Consider the following 17307-nt stretch of genomic DNA (forward strand, 5'->3'; position numbering starts at 1 on the left):
GGGATTCAATTTTGAATTCTATTTGGGGCGAATTTAGTTCCGAATAAACTTGGGATTCTGTTTAGATTTAAGATTTGGGCGATTGCATCTGGATTGAGTCGCTAGATTGCCTACGTACCCTTTCGAAGGGATCAAACCAACGTAGTTCAGAGAATCGATTTTGAAACTAATAGGTAAGTGTGGCCCACTAATTAAGAATTTGTGTCTTCGAGACAATTTGGAGATGTTAAAATTTTCATAGGTAGATGACCTCTAGGAAAAATTGGAAATTAATGGGTAAGTGTGGCCCACTAACTAAGAATTTGTGTTTGAGAGATTTGAATTTAATCTCATTGAAATTTGCATGGGCAGATGACTCATGGGAAAAGTTGGATGGTTTTGTACCATTTTTCCTATTGTCAATGTCCAAAAAATAATAATGAGAAATTTCGATTAACCCACTAATTTTCTAAAATCGACATTTGCACTTGGAAAAGTGTTCTGGCGAATTTGGTTAGAATAAACCAATGATTCAAATTTGGTTGCGGTTGAGTCTAGTGGGATGTTAGACTGCCTACGTATCCTTGATGGGATCAAACCGACGTAGTTCCAAATCTAGAAATTAATGGGTAAGTGTGGCCCGCTAATTTAGAATTTGTGTCTTTGAGACAATTTGGAGATTTTAATATTTTCATAGGTAAATGACCCATAAGAAAAATTGGAAATTAATGGGTAAGTGTAGCCGACTAATTGAGAATTTTTATTTGAGAGATTTGAATTTAATCTCATTGAAATTTGCATGGGTAGATGATCCATGGGAAAAATTGGAAATTAATGGGCAATGGGCAAGTGTGGCCCACTAATTGAGAATTTGTGTTTGAGAGATTTGAATTTAATCTCATTGAAATTTGCATGGGTAGATGACCCATGAGAAAAATTGGAAATTAATGGGCAAGTGTGGCCCACTAATTGAGAATTTGTGTTTGAGAGATTTGAATTTAATCTCATTGAAATTTGCATGGGTAGATGACCCATGGGAAAAATTGGAAATTAATGGGCAAGTGTGGCCCACTAATTGAGAATTTGTGTTTGAGAGATTTGAATTTAATCTCATTGAAATTTGCATGGGTAGATGACCCATGAGAAAAATTTGATGGTTTTGTACCATTTTTCTTATTGTCAATGTCCAAGAAAAATAATGAGCAATTTTGATGAACCCACTAATTTTCTACAATTGACATTTGCATTTGGGAAAGTGTTTGGGCGAATTTGGTTAGAATAAACCAGGGATTCAAATTTGGTTGCGGCTGCGTCTATTGAGATGCTAGACTGCCTACATACCCTTGATGAGATCAAACCGACGTAGTTCCAAATTTAGAAATTAATGGGTAAGTGTGGCCCACTAATTAAGAATTTGTGTTTGAGAGATTTGAATGTGATCTCATTGAAACTTGCAAGGGTAGATGACCCATGAGAAAATTTTGAATGATTTTGTACCATTTTTTCATTGTCAATGTCAGGAAAAAAAAAACTAATGGGCAATTTTGATGAACCCACTAATTGAATTTGATCATTGACACATGCATTTAAATCCATGCATGATTTGGGGGATTTGAGATTAATGGACTTTTGTGATTGATAAACCCGTTAATCCATATTGATGCTCCTTTGGTATTTTTTGAAATTGAGCTTGATGCTCGGGGCATGACCAATCATTTATTTGGATTAGAGTCACCGTCACACCATGGTTGAATCGGCACTCATTTATGAATAGCTTCTTTGCCACAATGATTGTTTCCCACATTTCTTAGTAGGGCTTTTGAAGTGGTTTTGTACCACTTAGGCTTTTGATGTGGTTTTACACCACTTGAGCCTTAATTTGCTGCCTTGGGAATTAATGGGCGCTATGGATTTGAACCCACTAATCTATGCTTTATGAATTTAAGAACTCGGACCAATTGTTTGCCAATCGGATTTTTAATGGACAACTCCATTGAGCTTGAGACTTGTAATGGAATAAGCTCATCATATTTAATAGGAAAAAGTACAGTAAACCCCCCAACCTATTGGGCCATTTTCGAGTACATCCCAACCTATCGAAAATTTACAATTACATACACAACGTCACGAAAAAATTACAAGAGAGCCCCCTCCGTTAGTGAGATCGTCAGAAAATCCGTTAGCTACCTACGTGGCGTCTAGCTGGACATTTTTTTAAGGGCATTTTCGGCATCTCAAGTCCATGGGTTTCGCGTCAACACAACACTTGGCGTTTTTTAATTTAAAATAAAAAAACCCCCAAATCAAAACACCCCCACAACCCCTCAGACCCTAAGCCCCAAATCGACAGAAGTCGTTGGCTAGGTTCCAACTCGAAGAAGACGAAAACGACGATGTCGACGAGGTCGACGAGATCGACGATGTCTGCGAATCGAAAATGCGAAGTGGGCCCGCCAATTTGCCACTGCGGCAATCAATGTCGTCTGACGACGTCGTTGACTGAAAACAACCCTGGGAGAAGATTTTGGGGCTGCGCTGATTATGGGGTAAGAAGAGGTTGTGCATTCTTTGAATGGTATGATCCACAGGTATGCGAGAGGTCGAAGATTGTGATATGTGGACTATTGAAACGATTACGTAAGGAAGAAGAGGAAAACCGAAAATTGAAAATAGAGGTTGGAGCTGGCTTAAAAGCACGGAGATTTCTACTAGCAAGTGTTCTGGGTTCTTGGATATTTTTTATTGTGTTGTTGGGAATGCTAGTACTGGAATGGAGAGACGCTGGATCTTCCAAGAATGTGAAATTAGCACTTCAATTTTAGGGTCTAGAATTTAGGAGACTTGGGAGATGTTTTTTGTGGCCATTTGTGGGATATTTTGGCAAATGAAAGTGCTTTATGTGTATGAAATGCCTTTTGTTGCGTAATCTCCCATGTCAGTTTGTATGAAACATGTTTATGTATGAAAAATGTTCTTGCAATTTCCAAATGCATAGACTGTTTGCCTCAAGGCATGATCCATTATATATTGAGTTCAAAATACATACATACTTTGCAAACATTTGCAGCTCAAAATACAAAATGAACATGATCACCTAAATTGGGATATAACCAATTCAAAATATATACATAGTTTACCAAAAGTTGACAAAATGGCCACATCACAAAACCAAAAGTTGCACTAGTTCAAAATACAATACATGGCATAAACTAAGAACTAAGAGCCTATGTTCTCTGTCTCTTGGATGCTCCCAATCCAATTCCAGCAGTATCAGCTGCATTTGGCTGGGAAGCATTTAGTGCATCCTTCTTTGCAGCAGCAGCAACCTTTGCCCTTCCATATGCAAGCTTTCTCCTTGCTCTTGCAGCTACTTTTGCTTCTTCCTACAGAGAAAAAAAAAAAACAGTTTCAGGTTCTATTGGTGTCAAAGACGAAAACAGTTTCATGAATAGGCTAGCAATAATAATAGGCACTCACAGCAGCAATTGCAGGGTCTTGGTTAGGTATGTTTCTTGGTCTCCCTCTACCCCTTGATTTATCCTTTGGAGGTAGATTTCGATGGTGAGTGGTTTTGTTATGGCTAGTTGAGCCACAAACACTGCACCTCATTTGCATTCCTTGTCTCCCCAACCATTTTTTCCCAGTCTTATCTATTCTCTCTTCAGGTCCTTTTATTCTCACCTTTCTAGGCCTTCCAGGTTGTCTAGTGTAGTCTGGTGGCTTTATTGCTGTTTGGTTTGTCTTCTCCCATAGCTGTGACCCATTAATTGGCATAATCAGATTGGTATAGAGGGCCATGTAACTGTCCTTGCTGTAGTAAGAATGCACATAATCCTCCACAACTTGCCCTCCTTTGTAATGTATGGCAGCAATTCCATGAGCACAAGGAATGCCTGACAAGTCCCACTTCCTGCAAGAACAAGTGTGGTTATCCAAATCTACCACATATTGGTCTCCTCTTCCTGCATTGACTTGATATTTAGGACCACCAGACCATTGCACAGTAGAGTTGCATGCTTCTAATTTTTTGTCTTGCAGATGGTCAAAAATGTTCTTGCATATCCTATGAGGCCAACTGCTCATCTTGTCCCTACTCCACTAGATCATTCTCATCAACAAGCACCTGATCATCTCCAGCATTGTGATAATTGGCTTGTCCCTTGCTGTCTTGATAGTATTGTTGAAGCTTTCACACAAGTTATTCTGCAGCATGTCACACTTAATAAGTGTTCTGAAATGAGACTTAGACCATTGTGTTGGCGGCTTCTCAGCAAGCCACTCCCAAGCATTGCTATCTAAGGTCTTCATTACTTCCATTTGATACTTAAAAGAAGGCACATTGGTAGCTCTAGCACACTTCCATAACTGATCCCTCAAAACTTTACATTTATAAGTTTTGTTGAAGTTATCCCAAAGGTGCCTCACACAGTATCTTGTCTTAGCATTAGGCACAAGGTCTTCAAATGCACCAGGCAGTCCTTTTTGCTTGTCAGATATAAAGGCCCATCCATGTGAATTAACAATGTCCACATCCTTGGCCAACAGATCAATGAACCATGTCCATGACTCCCTTGTTTCCATCTCAACCACAGCATATGCTATCACCCAAGTCTCGTTATTGGGATCGATCCCAACTGCTGTAACCAACTGTCCACCATAAACCCCTTTTAAATGGCAAGCATCTAACCCAATAAAAGGCCTGCAGTTCATCTTAAACCCTCTCTTTAATGGTTCTAAATAAATGTACAATCGCTTAAAAACTATTTCACCATGAACAGACTCACAGTGTATATTTGTTGTAGAGCCAGGGATTTTGTCTTCCAACTCATGGCAATAATCCCAGAGCATGGCATATTGCTCAGCAACCGTTCCTTCAATGAGTCGAAGCGCCTCTGCCTTTGCCCTGTAAGCTTTCATCCTTGATATACCTACTTTAAACTCAGAAGAGGTTGAGTTCACTATAGACTGTGGAGGCATTGTGGGATTTGTCTGAATCCTAGGTAGGAACTTATCTCTCAACCATTTACTTGAGGCTTGTGAGTTAGCAAAAACTCTGACACAATTGTAACTAGGATTATAGTATTTCACCACCAAGCTTCGATCTGTAGGGTTTTTCCAAGCCACATAAATTTGCCACGGACAACTCACTGCCTTACACACTGCCTTCAGCTTATACCTTTCATTCCTGGTGAAAGTGACTTCTTTCCCACTCAACAAGCAATATTCACGAACAGCTTCTCTAAAAACCTTGCAGTCACTGAATATCATTCCAGTATCAAATATAGGGTTTTCTTTGTCTGTTTCATGGTTATAGTGTTTGAATTTTTTCCCCCTTGCATCTCTTTCATCATCTTCATCTGAATAAACACTTTTCAACTCATCCTCCACTGCTTGATCCCCCTCTTCCAACCTGGTGTCTTGAAGATTTGTATGCTCAAACTCCCTAGTCAGAGAAGGCGGCTCCCTGTTTTGACCAGTCTGTGAAGGGTGGTTTTCATCTTGACCAGTGTGTGAAGGATGGTCTTCATTTTGAGCAGTCTGTGAAGGGTGGTCCCCACTTTGACCAGTTTGTGAAGGTTGGTCCCCACTTTGACCAGTTTGTGAAGGTTGGTCCCTGTTGCATTCCTAAAAGGACACAATTTAATGTGCAAACAACCAATTAAAAATACCCGCAAGTGCACGAATCTATCGAAGTATTGATTGTGTAAGTACGGGGTCGATCCCACGAAGAACTTGTCGGTTGCCTATAAGTTCTAATTCGAGTACAAAAAGAACACTTAATTGACACACCACAAATACGCAAATGCAAAATGGAAACTAAAAATAAGTAAAGAAGTGCAAAAGAAATGAAACAACACAAGAAAACTAAAGAAAAACACAAACAGCATTTTCTATCGCCATTTTATCACCTGTTTATCACCTGTGAACAGTGCCGTAAACAGTGAACAGTGACATGAACAGTGCCGTGAAACAGTGAACAGTGACGACCGGTCGCGTGAACAGTGACGACCGGTCGTTTTTGGGCAGATTCGTTTCTCTGTTTTTCAGTTTCGACCTCTGTCCAATGTTTTGCCTATAACTTTCCAACCGTACGTCGAAAATTCACGTTCTTTATACGGTTGGATTCAGAACAGAAAATGCAAGAATACAACGCGGACCAAAAGTCCAAAACAATTACAGAAACAAATAAAATTCAGTAACAAAGACACATAACGTGTCGAACACACAACTCACACACACATTGGGGGGGGTTTGATTTGGTTCAAGTGACCTATTTCTATTGCATGAAAGTAAATGGACTTTGAATTTAAATGTGAATGGCAGAGATGAAATATCAAATTGTGAAATTAAAATGTATCAAACACTAGGGTTTCGGAATCCACCCTAAACAATTCTACCCAAGTTCATGAATACTCAAATGATGAACTCTAAACGTGTTGATGAAGATGTTCGCAATCAAGACCATGGGTCGTGGCTCAAGACGCATTGATTCTCTCTAATATACGTAAAGTGCATGGTTCGTGCTACAATACTTGTGCCCTCCCCATAACCGAACCTAGGTATGGTTCGTACTTCGATTCAATTACAAGGAGAACCCATTAAGTTCAAAGAGAATATGAACATCACAAGAATCCTAATAGCATGGTGTTTACATTAGGTATTCAAGAAACCAATTCACATGGATGATTCTTACTTCATCCATTTATTGCTTAGGATAACATGAGGATACACATAATCCCAACAATCTCAAGAAGCATGCTTTCAAAGGTGATCAATCAAAGAAGAACATACATCAAGGATAGATTAATTTGGTGAATTGGAATTCATCAACAATATCTAGGAATTCATACACTCAAGCATCAAAACAATAAGGTAATCATGTTTAGGGCTTCAACCTAAGCCCTAGCTATGGAGTTTAGTTACACATACTTACTTCAAACACAAATTCAAATTAAAACTAGAAAGAAGTTACAGCTTTTGTGAAGGTGGAAGCTCAAGGTCTTCAATGGTGGAAATCTCTTCCACTTCTTGCTTGGATGACTTTGTCTTCCTCCTCTAGCTCTCTAGCTCCCAGCTTTTAGAAAGTCACTGCAAAATGGAATAAAAACTGAATGAATGATACGTTCCTTAGCTGCTGCCCTTCCAATCTGCCCAAAGTCAATTGATTCCTCTCTATGCTCCTCTCTCTCCTCCTTTCATCATGGCACACTTTTGCCTTTGTTTTCTTGTCTCCTCTCATGATGAAGTTTTGTCCTCACAAATATACTCTCAGAAAATTCCACTTAACTAAAGTAAATTATTGTTACCAAATGGCATGGTAACAAGTAGAAGTAAGATCACACTAAGTGGAGGTGAAAACTGGCCAAGTCGGATTTCCAGAGCTGTGGTAACATGCTGGATTGGTTGGATAGGCAATACTTATCCAATGGAGCTCAAATTTGGATATGTTGTAGTCAACATCCATTGGAACAAGTTTCATGAAGATCTTCACCTCATCCGAGCACCGGAGCATGCTGATCCGAGGCCAAGAAGTTGACCTACGAAAATGAACAAAAACAGAATTTATCACTAATAATGCACTTTTAGCTCATTTTCATTATAACCAAGGTAAAACCTATTAAAACACAAAAAAGAAGTAAAAAGCTATAAAATGTCAAGAACTAACTCAAAATAAGAGGTGAATAACATGAAAAATCATGTGTAAAAATGAACCGAACAGTCCCCACCTACCAAGTTGTCTGAATTACAGACCCCACCTTCACCCTCATTAACACCACCACCTTCACCCTCATTTCTCTCTCCATCTTCAAGAGGCCGAAAAGTATCTTCAACTGGGGCACGGTCTGTAATCCACTTTTGCAAAAAATTGTGTTCCTCAGCGATCTCCTCAATGTTATCCCCCCCATAGTCACTGTCAACAAAACTAGATGCATCACTATCTTCCCCTTTATCCTTTGAAGACTTTCTACCTTTTCCCCTTTTTGGAACCTTAGGTGCAGCCACTACTTTACCCTTTGAAGACCTTGTAGCCATTCCCCTCTTTGGTGCCTCAGTTGCAGCCACTCTTTTACCCTTTCCCTTCTTTGGTGCCTCAAGTGCAACCACTGTTTTACCCTTTCCCTTCTTTGGTGCCTCAGGTTTTGAAAAATCCCCAACATTATTCACTGCTTCTTGCTCCACTATCTTCACCTTATGTGGCTTAGGATATGTAGTTGCCTACTCAACATTGCTCTTTCTGCTATAAAGAACAACAAGACTACAATCAGCATATCCTAGATCCCCAATCACCAGTGACCTCTGTTTTTCTACCTCGGAACCTTCCACCCTTTGCAGCTTGATCTCTTTGTGTTTGTTTAAAAAGGTATAAGGGTCATCAGCCAACTGTGTCAAATAAATATCTATCTCCCTCACTCTAGGCACACATTCACATATTTTCATAACATCTGCATCAGAGAGAAGCTTTTCTACAGAAGAAGAGTTGGGAAGCTCATAGTGATATAACACTATACCATCATAGCCTAACTCCTTAACCATCAGACCAATTTCAAACATAGACATTTGGTCCTTATTGCAAAAATCAATGAAGTCCACAGTCCCATTTACATACAGGTTGTCACATATAGAACCCCCATGGTTCATTCGAATAGTAAACTTATCATCTTCACCTACAAAGCCACATAACAGGCAAACGCCACAATAAACAATTGTTCAATACAGCAATGGTGAATACACAAGGACATAAACAAATGCACAGGTTTTGGACCACTGAGTATTGTCTGGAATCCAAAGCAGTTTGGTCTCACAAACAAAGTGCTTTTTTTTTTTATGCTTTTCCAACAACACACCGACAAAAATGGACCATGGACCACAAATATCACTCTCAAGCACACTTCAAAGCAAATCACAGGTTCAGAAAATACAAAACCGCAAGCTCTGTACGACAAAACCAAAAAGCAAGAAGGAATAAAACCACATGCAACTTACAGTAACGAGGAGGACGACAGCCAGGAGGACGAAAACTCCACGCCATCTCGACTTACAGCAACCCAGCCTTCTCTGTGCGCTTTCGATCGACACGAAATGGGGTTTGGGTTTCAATTTGGGGAATAAGTTTCGATTTGGGGGGGGAAATCGATTTTAGTGGGGAGGGGAGGGGCTCTGGACGAGAATCTGCAAATCGATTTGGGGTTTTTTTTATTTTGAATTAAAAAACGCCACGTGTTGCGTTGGCGCGAAACCCATTGACTTGAGATGCCGAAAATGCCCTTAAAAAAATGTCCAGCTAAACGCCACGTAGGCAGCTAACGGAGGGGGCTCTCTTGTAATTTTTCGTGACGTTGTGTATGTAATTGTAAATTTTCGATAGGTTGGGATGTACTCGAAAATGCCCCAATAGGTTGGGGGGTTTACTGTACTTTTTCCTATTTAATACCATCAAATCTTGAGATGCGAGATTGGAGACGTCGGGTCTTGAGATATTTGCTTTCTCTTGACAGCCCAATATTTTAATAAGCATAACTTAGACTTTATGTTTCGGATTTGTTGCATGATCTTTGTGACTTTGTACAAGCCCCATGAAGCCCACTTCAACTGATTTGGTAGTCCCTGATTGACTCAGCTTTGAATTTAAGTGGAACTACACTATTGCAAACGGACTTAAGATTGAGATCCTTTCAAGTGTGAAGCCCTGGTGTTTTACTCTCTCGAACTTGTCTCGAGTATGTGGGCCTTCTTGGATTTCCAGCCAACAACATTAGCTTTGTAAAATCCCTTCTTGCTGGTGTTGAGTTGAGGCGAGTCCTTGATTTCAAAGATTTGTTAGCTTACGGCATGCCAAGGGAAGAAGAAATCCTCTTGCTATTGTTTCTTTGCTTTTTCTTTTTGGACTTTCATGTGGTGGCTCCATCACATCCCTCTTCTATTTTTCTCTTTCATAAAGCTGGCTTTGTTTTCTTTAGATGTGCAAGACATCAATTTCCAACGACGATGACTTGCTTTGTCGAGCCCCACAAAAATGGGAACCGCCAACCTCTTTTGAGATTGGCCGGTCAAACTCCCATTTGTTCTGAACTCCTTTCTTGAACCTGATTACCTAGCTTCAAGGAAAATGAGGGTACTTGCACGTGGGATCAAACCACTTTTGAATTGTTTTATCATTTGGCCTTGAAATTTGAAAAGCATATGGGATAATTGGATTTACTCGCTTTTTCTTTTGTTTCTTTGAAAACACTTATCATCTATATTAGATAAGGGTTGCTGGACGTGGGCTTAGACAAACACAACCCAAGTGATTTTTTTTATAAATCTTTTTTTTTTTGTTCAACAAAAACAAACATCTTCAACTTAATCACAATTAAGGTAGTAGGAAACTGCTTCGTAAGCATGAGAGGCCTGACATATAGCAAGAGATTAAGAGCCCAATTCTTTGAGGCTCTTTAGTTTATTTGCCTCCTATGGCCAAGCGACGAGTCTTTTCTTCTTCTTCTTCTTCTTCTGTCACTCTTGATTCATGGACACATGATATCTTTCTAAGTTTTAGAGGTGAGGATACACGCACCAATTTTACAGATCATTTGTACAAGGCCTTGTCCGATAAAGGCATCGTCACCTTCATTGATCGTGAGCTTACAAGAGAAGAAGAAATGTCCGCAGCCCTTCTCAAAGCAATTGAAGAGTCAAGGTTCTCTCATTGTATTCTCTGAAAACTATGCATCCTCAAGGTGGTGCTTAGACGAACTTGTCAATATCCTTCAGTGTAAAGAGGGGAGCCTTGGGGATTGTGAGATGTCCTCAGAAGAATCTAAACCTTGTTCTGAAGGTTCAATACGTCCAGGAAGAGCAGTGCTCTCACCATATGGGGTTCAACCACCAAGAGCTGTTTCACCATCTAAACTATATTTAGCAGCATCATATATAGTCTGCTCTTTGTCAGCCATAGACCCTTCCAGTGTAGCGCCTTCTTCAAAGTCTGTACCACCAATGGATAGCATATTATCCTTCTCTTTTCAAAACGGCATCCCGTAAACTCATCCGGAACATTCAACCCTTTCAAAGTCAAAGTTTCTTCCTCCTTTCCACTGGACCTACCACCTTCAATACCTATCTCAGCCTCAGTTACTGCATCCTTGTCCACATGTTCATTATGAATTTTGCTGCTGTCAGTCTCCACAGGCAAATTCTCATGCTTACTGGGTGGAAAAACAAAGTGACCAGACATGAACAGAGCATGAGAAGTCTCCGCTTGCTCTTCATAGGTATTGATCTTGCCGTCATTGTTCAGTTCAACTCCTTGTGGACCAGGAGAAGCAGCATATGTTGATTCTGTAAGTGAGACAACTTCCCATCCATTCCCACGAGCAGTACTTTCCTCTACCTCCTCATTATCTGCCATCTTAAAGGAAGTTTCCTATTTCACATTTATAAGGCCCAAGTAGACACAAAGTAACCAAAAAGAAAAAACCCATCAGAATGCCGTAAAAAGAGATACAAATCAAATCAATTCTTATCTTCAGGTCATGAGAATGTCTCGGTCACAACACATTTAAGCAGTAAAATGCATGCAGAACATTACTTTAAAGCAAAACTATCTTGTGTATGATCAAGCAACTTTCTTTTGGGTCAACAACAATGAATTAAAATGACTTAAAAACCACACTTAAATAAGAATAAAAAGTTCATACATAATCTATTTTTGGCCACTAAAATAGTAATTACTATGGATTTCATTTCCACCCATAAAAATCAAACTAACCTTATATTACACAGAACAAAGTTCTCATTTCCATTCAAAAACCAGAGTACAGTATATAAGAAATGACAAATACATATTTGCAATTAACAAAAGTAATGTTTTCCCAATTACAAAATATAAAAGAAAATTGACTAAGAACCAACCCTCAGTATCAACAAAGTAATCCTCAACAACCTAATCACATGCTGCTAAGCAAAAAAAAAAAACCAGAACAATTTGCATGTGAATAATTGGATACAAATAACACCACCAAACTCCTCCAAACAATCCAAATCTAAAGCAAAAGCATCAACCAGTCCAATCAATCAAAAACAACAATCAACTACCAAAAAATAAACAAATACATCGGATTAATTTCGAATACGAAGAACTCACAGAAACTCGTGACGGGATTAGATCTAGAGGAATATATGATCGAGAATCGCAACGACGAGGTTGTGACGGGGTTGAAGGTTTAAAAGAAAGACTGTATCGGGAAGTGGAAGAATAAATGGAGGGGGATGGGGTATTTTATACGCGGAGATTTCTCGAGTAATAAGAGAGGGAGATGAAGAAGGAAACCGGCGGTACCGGTAAGGATAAACTGGACACGTCGGTTGACCGGCTGTATCAGGTGGGGTTGAGGTTTGTCGGCTAGCGGGTGTGTAGGGGTGAGAGCTGTGATTTTACCGGTAACGGAAGTGAGGGTTGCGTGTGTGCCGAGCGAGGAACTTACTGCGTCACGCCAGATTTCTGTTTGTTAATGAGTGGCGTTATTGTCATTTTCAGTTATTTTTCCTTTTTTCTTATCCATTTCGCGTGGGTTGCTATTTACATCCGAGATTTACATTACCATATCCAACTTTTAATGAATTTTTTTGTGTCCAATTTAATGTTGGATATTTTTCAAAAGAGATTGAATCTTTGAATTTTTTTTAACCAATATTGAAGGTTTCAAACTTATCACCTCTTTTAACATTAGGAAAAGAAATACCATTAAATCGAGAACTAATTAGTTGAATTAATATATTAAAAGACAAATAGTTAAAAATTTACTATATTGCTCAGAAATCACTAAACAACTTTTAATTTTCAAAATATTTAAAAATTGACCAATTCAACTAACTATTAATTTAGTAATGTTTCTCTAATGAATGTTGGAAGACATTGAAAAAGTAAGTTTAAAACACTGCATTCAACCCATTTCAATACTTTAAAAAATTGGTGTTTTATAAATCTTTGCTCTTGTTGTGTTGTTTCGTTCAATGAATGTGGACCGTTTATGTTGATATATGTAATGGTGGTTCTCTTTTATATATAACTAGCATTTCCGCACGCGCTTCCGCGCCTGTGAGAGGCTTTTTTAAAAAGAAATTAAAAATTATTTTAGAATTAAAAAAGATAATAGGTAGTTGTGTTCCATAAAAATAGGCCATTATCTTATTTTTCTTTTAATTTTAATTTTTTTAAATATGAAAAAGTGTGAATTTACCATATTATCCTCATTTAATTAATAATTTTAATTCTTAATATTTACATTAACCAAGGGCATTTTCTGGTATTTTGAATGTTTCACCATTCTCTGCCTTTTGCTTTATATATACTAGCCTCTCTACATGCGCTTACGCGCTTGCGAGAGGCTTTTTAAAAGAAAAAATTAAATTTATTTTAGAATTAAAAAAGATAATGGGTAGTTGTGTTCCATAAAAAGAGGATCTATTATCTGATTTTTCTTTTAATTTAAATTTTTTTTAATATGAAAAAGTTTAAATTTACCATATTATCCTCACTTAATTAATAATTTCAATTCTTAATGTTTGCATTAACCAAGGGCATTTTTTGGTATTTTGGATGTTTCACCATTCTCTGCCTTTTGCTTTATATATATAGATATATATATACTCTGCCTTTTGCTTTATATATATAGATAATAAGTTACATTGATTTAATTTACGGGAATAAGGACTCGAACTTAGATGCAAGGAAACAGATTTACTATTCTGATGAACTGATTTAACCCACGATGATAATATTTGTTACTATAGTTGATTATCCAAATGAGTTAAGAGATGGGTGGGGAAAATGCAAGTGAACCATAACTTTCACAATTCGTTTTTATTTTATTTTCCATAATAATCTAATGGATATGGCAAATTGGCAATGATGGCATGGTAGTGAAAACAAAGGAAGTGGGTTGCAAATATTAAAATAGATTCCCCACCATAGTCAATCATTGCGGTGCCGGCGTGACACCTCAAACCTTTTCCCTTGTCGTTTCAAATTTTAAAAAAAGTAGGGGTGGGCATTTCTACCGAAAAACCGACCGAACTGCCCGAACCGGACCGTATTAGGTGGTTTGGTTCGGTTTTAATACTTAAAAATTAAAGAACCAGCAAAAAAACCGGCCGAACCGGAACTAAACCGGGTTGAACCGGTTTTTTTTTCATTTAAACCGTAGAAAACCGAACCGGACCGCATATTTATATTTTATTTTTATTTTATTTAAAAAAAACACGTGTCAGCATATTATTCTTCGAGTCTACTCCATTCCATACTCCTTGCTACACCAGATCCATAGAGAAACTCAGAAACCCTAAGGTTTCGAAAAAAAATTCATTCCGCCTCCTCTTTCTTTCTTCTTCGTTCTGTCTTCCTCTCAGTCCGCATCCTCTCTCTCTTGCCTCCTCTCTCAGTCACTCTTTCTCTCTCGCCTCGCCTCCTCTCTCAGTCTCTCACCTCCGCCTCTCTCACTCTCTCTCATCACGATCTCATCACGAACCTCTCAAGTTCTTCCTTCTTCTTTGTTTTCCAGATTTTTCTCACTCTCACTCAGTCACTCAGTCACTCTACCAGTCTCATCACTCGACTCTCTCGCCTCTGCCTCTCTCAGTTCCTCTCAAGTTTTTTTTTTTCTAGATTTTTCTCACTCAATCTCTCACTCAGTCTCTCAGTCTCCCTCAGCCGGTTTCGCCCTATCTTTCTCTCAGCCACTCTCGCTCTCTCTCAGCGGCTCTCTCTCAGTCTCTCTTGATCTCTCTCAGTTTGATTTGAGGTATTAATATCAGTAAACCCTAATTAAAAAATTTGGGGATTTTACAATTTTTGTTAATTCTGCTTATGTGATATGACTTTGTTGTGATTTTTGGTGGACATAATTGATTTTGGGATCATAGGAAACGATTTGAAGACAAATTATTTCCAGATTGGCTTGCTGGCTGTGCATATTTTCTGGTATGGAATTGTTGCTGTTGTATTTGCTATTTTTGCTGTATTTTTGTTATTTTCTGGTATGGAATTGAGTAATAATTTAATTTGTATGATTGGTTGCTGTTTCGGTTGTTATATTTATTTTTGATTGTTGTACCTCTGGATTTCATTTTCGTAGGGTATTATTAATTTCATGGAAGGAGAATCTGAAACCCCTGTTTCAACTAACCCCCCACCACCACCACCACCACCACCACCACCACTACCACCACCAGCCCCTAGCAGTTTAAGAAAAAGAAAGCCTTGTAAGAGTGCTTCGGGGGTTTGGGATCATTTCACAAAGATAAAGTGTGAGAATGAAAATGATACTAGTGAGCCTAGATGCATATGCAAGTACTGTAAAAAGGACTATGCATGTGATGGTAAAAGGAATGGCACATCCACTTTGTGGCACCATTTGAGAAATCAATGTAAGAATTCTCCATTGAGACATGAGAAAAAACAAAAAGTCCTTTCATTTGAGGGCCAAGAGAAAGGGGGTAACCTAGTAGCACATGCATTTAGTAAAGAGAGATGTAGAATTGCATGTATCAAGATGATTATTCGGGATGAGTTTCCATTTAGTCATGTGGAGGGTATTGGGTTTCGTGAATTTTTGAAGGAGGCACAACCTAAATTTGATTTGCCATCTCGTAGGACAATTGCTAGAGATGTGTGGGATCTCTATCAAGAGGAGAAAGGTAAAATCAAGAGTGTCTTAACACATAATGCACAAAGAGTGTCTCTTACCACCGACACTTGGACGTCCATTCAAAATATCAATTACATGGTTCTCACAGCCCACTTCATTGATGATGATTGGGTGTTGCATAAGAGAATCCTTAACTTTTGTGTGATTCCTAATCATAAGGGGGATACAATTGGTAGGCTTGTGGAGACATGTTTGAATGGATGGGGGATAGACAAAGTCTTCACCATATCGGTTGATAATGCTTCCTCCAATGATGGATGTATTAGCTACATGAAGAAGAGGTTAGAAAAGTGGAATTCACTCATAGGTGATGGTAGTTTGTTGCATGCGAGGTGTTGTGCACTTATTACTAACTTGATTGTAACCGATGGAATGAAAGAAATTCATCAATCTATTGAGAGTATTCGCAATTGTGCTAAGTACATTAGAGGGTTGTTGGCACTAAAAACTGAACAGATGGAGATGAGTGCAACTTACAAGTGGGATGGACGATCAAGGTGATCGATTGAGTGATAGATGGAGATTCTTCCTGTCTTCGGGTGCTGATCCTGGACAGAAGATAAGCGAAGCCCGTGAGGTCTATGGAACCGGTGTGGAACCAGCCTAAGACCCTCCGATGCTCAAGTAAGATTGCTTATAAGAGCTATTGCTGTTGACTATATAGAAGTATAAAAGTCAAGCTGAAAAGTCTTACCCCTTTGTTGATGGTGAAGGGGTGTATTTATAGAGGGCATTTGGGATGCTTGTGGTGTTCATTTTCGATGTGGGACTCGTGGGAGGGCCCTGTGAGGTTGACACGAGTCCTTAGATATTTCGGGCGGGTGCTTCAAGGCTGATTATGTACAATCGGTATGGGGTGCCGATTGTAGACGAGCTGGGCCTGTATCGGTTGTTGCAGCTCTGAGACAATGTCATCGGTAGGCGATGCCGATTGTTCGAGGCCTTGGGTGCTTGGGCGAGTTTATGAGATCCACGTGTCGTTGTACGAGTGGAGGGTCAGATATGGTACAAACAAGGGTCATCCCAACGGTTAGAGAAGTTTAGGGCTTGTTTGGAGATGGAGAAGGTTGATACCAAAACCATGGTTCCTTTAGATGTGTGCACAAGATGGAATTCAACTTACATGATGTTGGAGAGTGCTTTGAAGCTCCAAAAAGGTTTTGAGAGGATAGAGGAGGATGACCCAAACTTTTTGGGTTACTTTGAGGAGTATGAAGCTCATGGTAAGGAAAAGAAGAAAAGAGTGGGGCCTCCAACTTTGTTGGATTGGGATAATACGAAGGTATTTGTCAAATTTTTGAAGAAGTTTTATGATGCTACTTTGAGGTTTAGTGCATCAAAAGAAGTGTCTTCTAATGCCCCACTCCATGAGATGTGTTCTATTTTGGAGGAGATAGACACAATGATGAATGTTGATGATGTTGTTATGTGCAAAATAGCTACAATGATGAAGAGAAAGTTTGATAAATATTGGGGTAATATTAATAAGATCAACAAGTTATTCTTTGTGGCAGTTATTCTAGATCCTCGATACAAGATGGAATATGTGGAATTTTGCTTGGGTGACTTGGTGTCCGATGAAAATGGGGTTAATGACATATTATTGGAGATCAAGACACTTTTACACAATTTGTATGAT

General features: G+C 38.9%; 2 protein-coding genes and 1 pseudogene across 4 annotated transcripts; all 3 read right to left on the reverse strand.

The window, feature by feature from the left end:
* Window positions 1-3203: 3203 nt before the first annotated feature.
* Window positions 3204-5247, reverse strand: LOC148296929 (uncharacterized). The gene is made up of 3 exons (XM_088248673.1): window positions 4103-5247; window positions 3457-3889; window positions 3204-3362 (listed from the first exon to the last, which is right to left on the reverse strand). The coding sequence occupies exons 1-3, from the start codon at window positions 5245-5247 to the stop codon at window positions 3204-3206; spliced, it is 1737 nt and encodes a 578-aa protein (XP_088104799.1).
* Window positions 5248-6715: 1468 nt separating this feature from the next.
* Window positions 6716-10103, reverse strand: LOC148296930 (uncharacterized). 2 transcript variants are annotated; one of them, XM_088249624.1, is made up of 3 exons: window positions 8965-10103; window positions 7711-8645; window positions 6716-7517 (listed from the first exon to the last, which is right to left on the reverse strand). In XM_088249624.1, exons 2-3 carry the CDS (start codon window positions 8011-8013, stop codon window positions 7473-7475), a joined length of 348 nt encoding a protein of 115 aa, XP_088105750.1. In that variant the 5' UTR covers window positions 8014-8645; window positions 8965-10103; the 3' UTR covers window positions 6716-7472. Both variants share the same exon structure in this region; 1 of them encodes a protein (XP_088105750.1).
* A 130-nt stretch (window positions 10104-10233) lies between these two features.
* LOC110745071 (ATG8-interacting protein 2-like) lies at window positions 10234-12392 on the reverse strand (annotated as a pseudogene). The gene is made up of 2 exons (XR_015834115.1): window positions 12107-12392; window positions 10234-11386 (listed from the first exon to the last, which is right to left on the reverse strand). The product of XR_015834115.1 is annotated as an ATG8-interacting protein 2-like (transcript).
* Between the last annotated feature and the right edge of the window lie 4915 nt (window positions 12393-17307).

Source organism: Prunus avium, chromosome 2, assembly GCF_965620075.1.
Source record: "Prunus avium chromosome 2, drPruAviu1.hap1.1, whole genome shotgun sequence".
NCBI lineage: Eukaryota > Viridiplantae > Streptophyta > Magnoliopsida > Rosales > Rosaceae > Prunus > Prunus avium.

Excerpts from the sequence above, each read along its gene's own strand:
- LOC148296929 (XM_088248673.1), bottom strand. The coding sequence starts at position 5,247 with ATGATATTCAGTGACTGCAAGGTTTTTAGAGAAGCTGTTCGTGAATAT. Across the intron at positions 3,890-4,102 it reads ACAATGCTGGAGATGATCAG|GAAGTGGGACTTGTCAGGCA; the intron begins GTGCTTGTTGAT and ends TTGTTCTTGCAG. Across the intron at positions 3,363-3,456 it reads AAGACCCTGCAATTGCTGCT|GAAGAAGCAAAAGTAGCTGC; the intron begins GTGAGTGCCTAT and ends TTTTCTCTGTAG.
- LOC148296930 (XM_088249624.1), bottom strand. The coding sequence starts at position 8,013 with ATGGCTACAAGGTCTTCAAAGGGTAAAGTAGTGGCTGCACCTAAGGTT. Across the intron at positions 7,518-7,710 it reads TCTGTAATTCAGACAACTTG|GTCAACTTCTTGGCCTCGGA; the intron begins GTAGGTGGGGAC and ends TCATTTTCGTAG.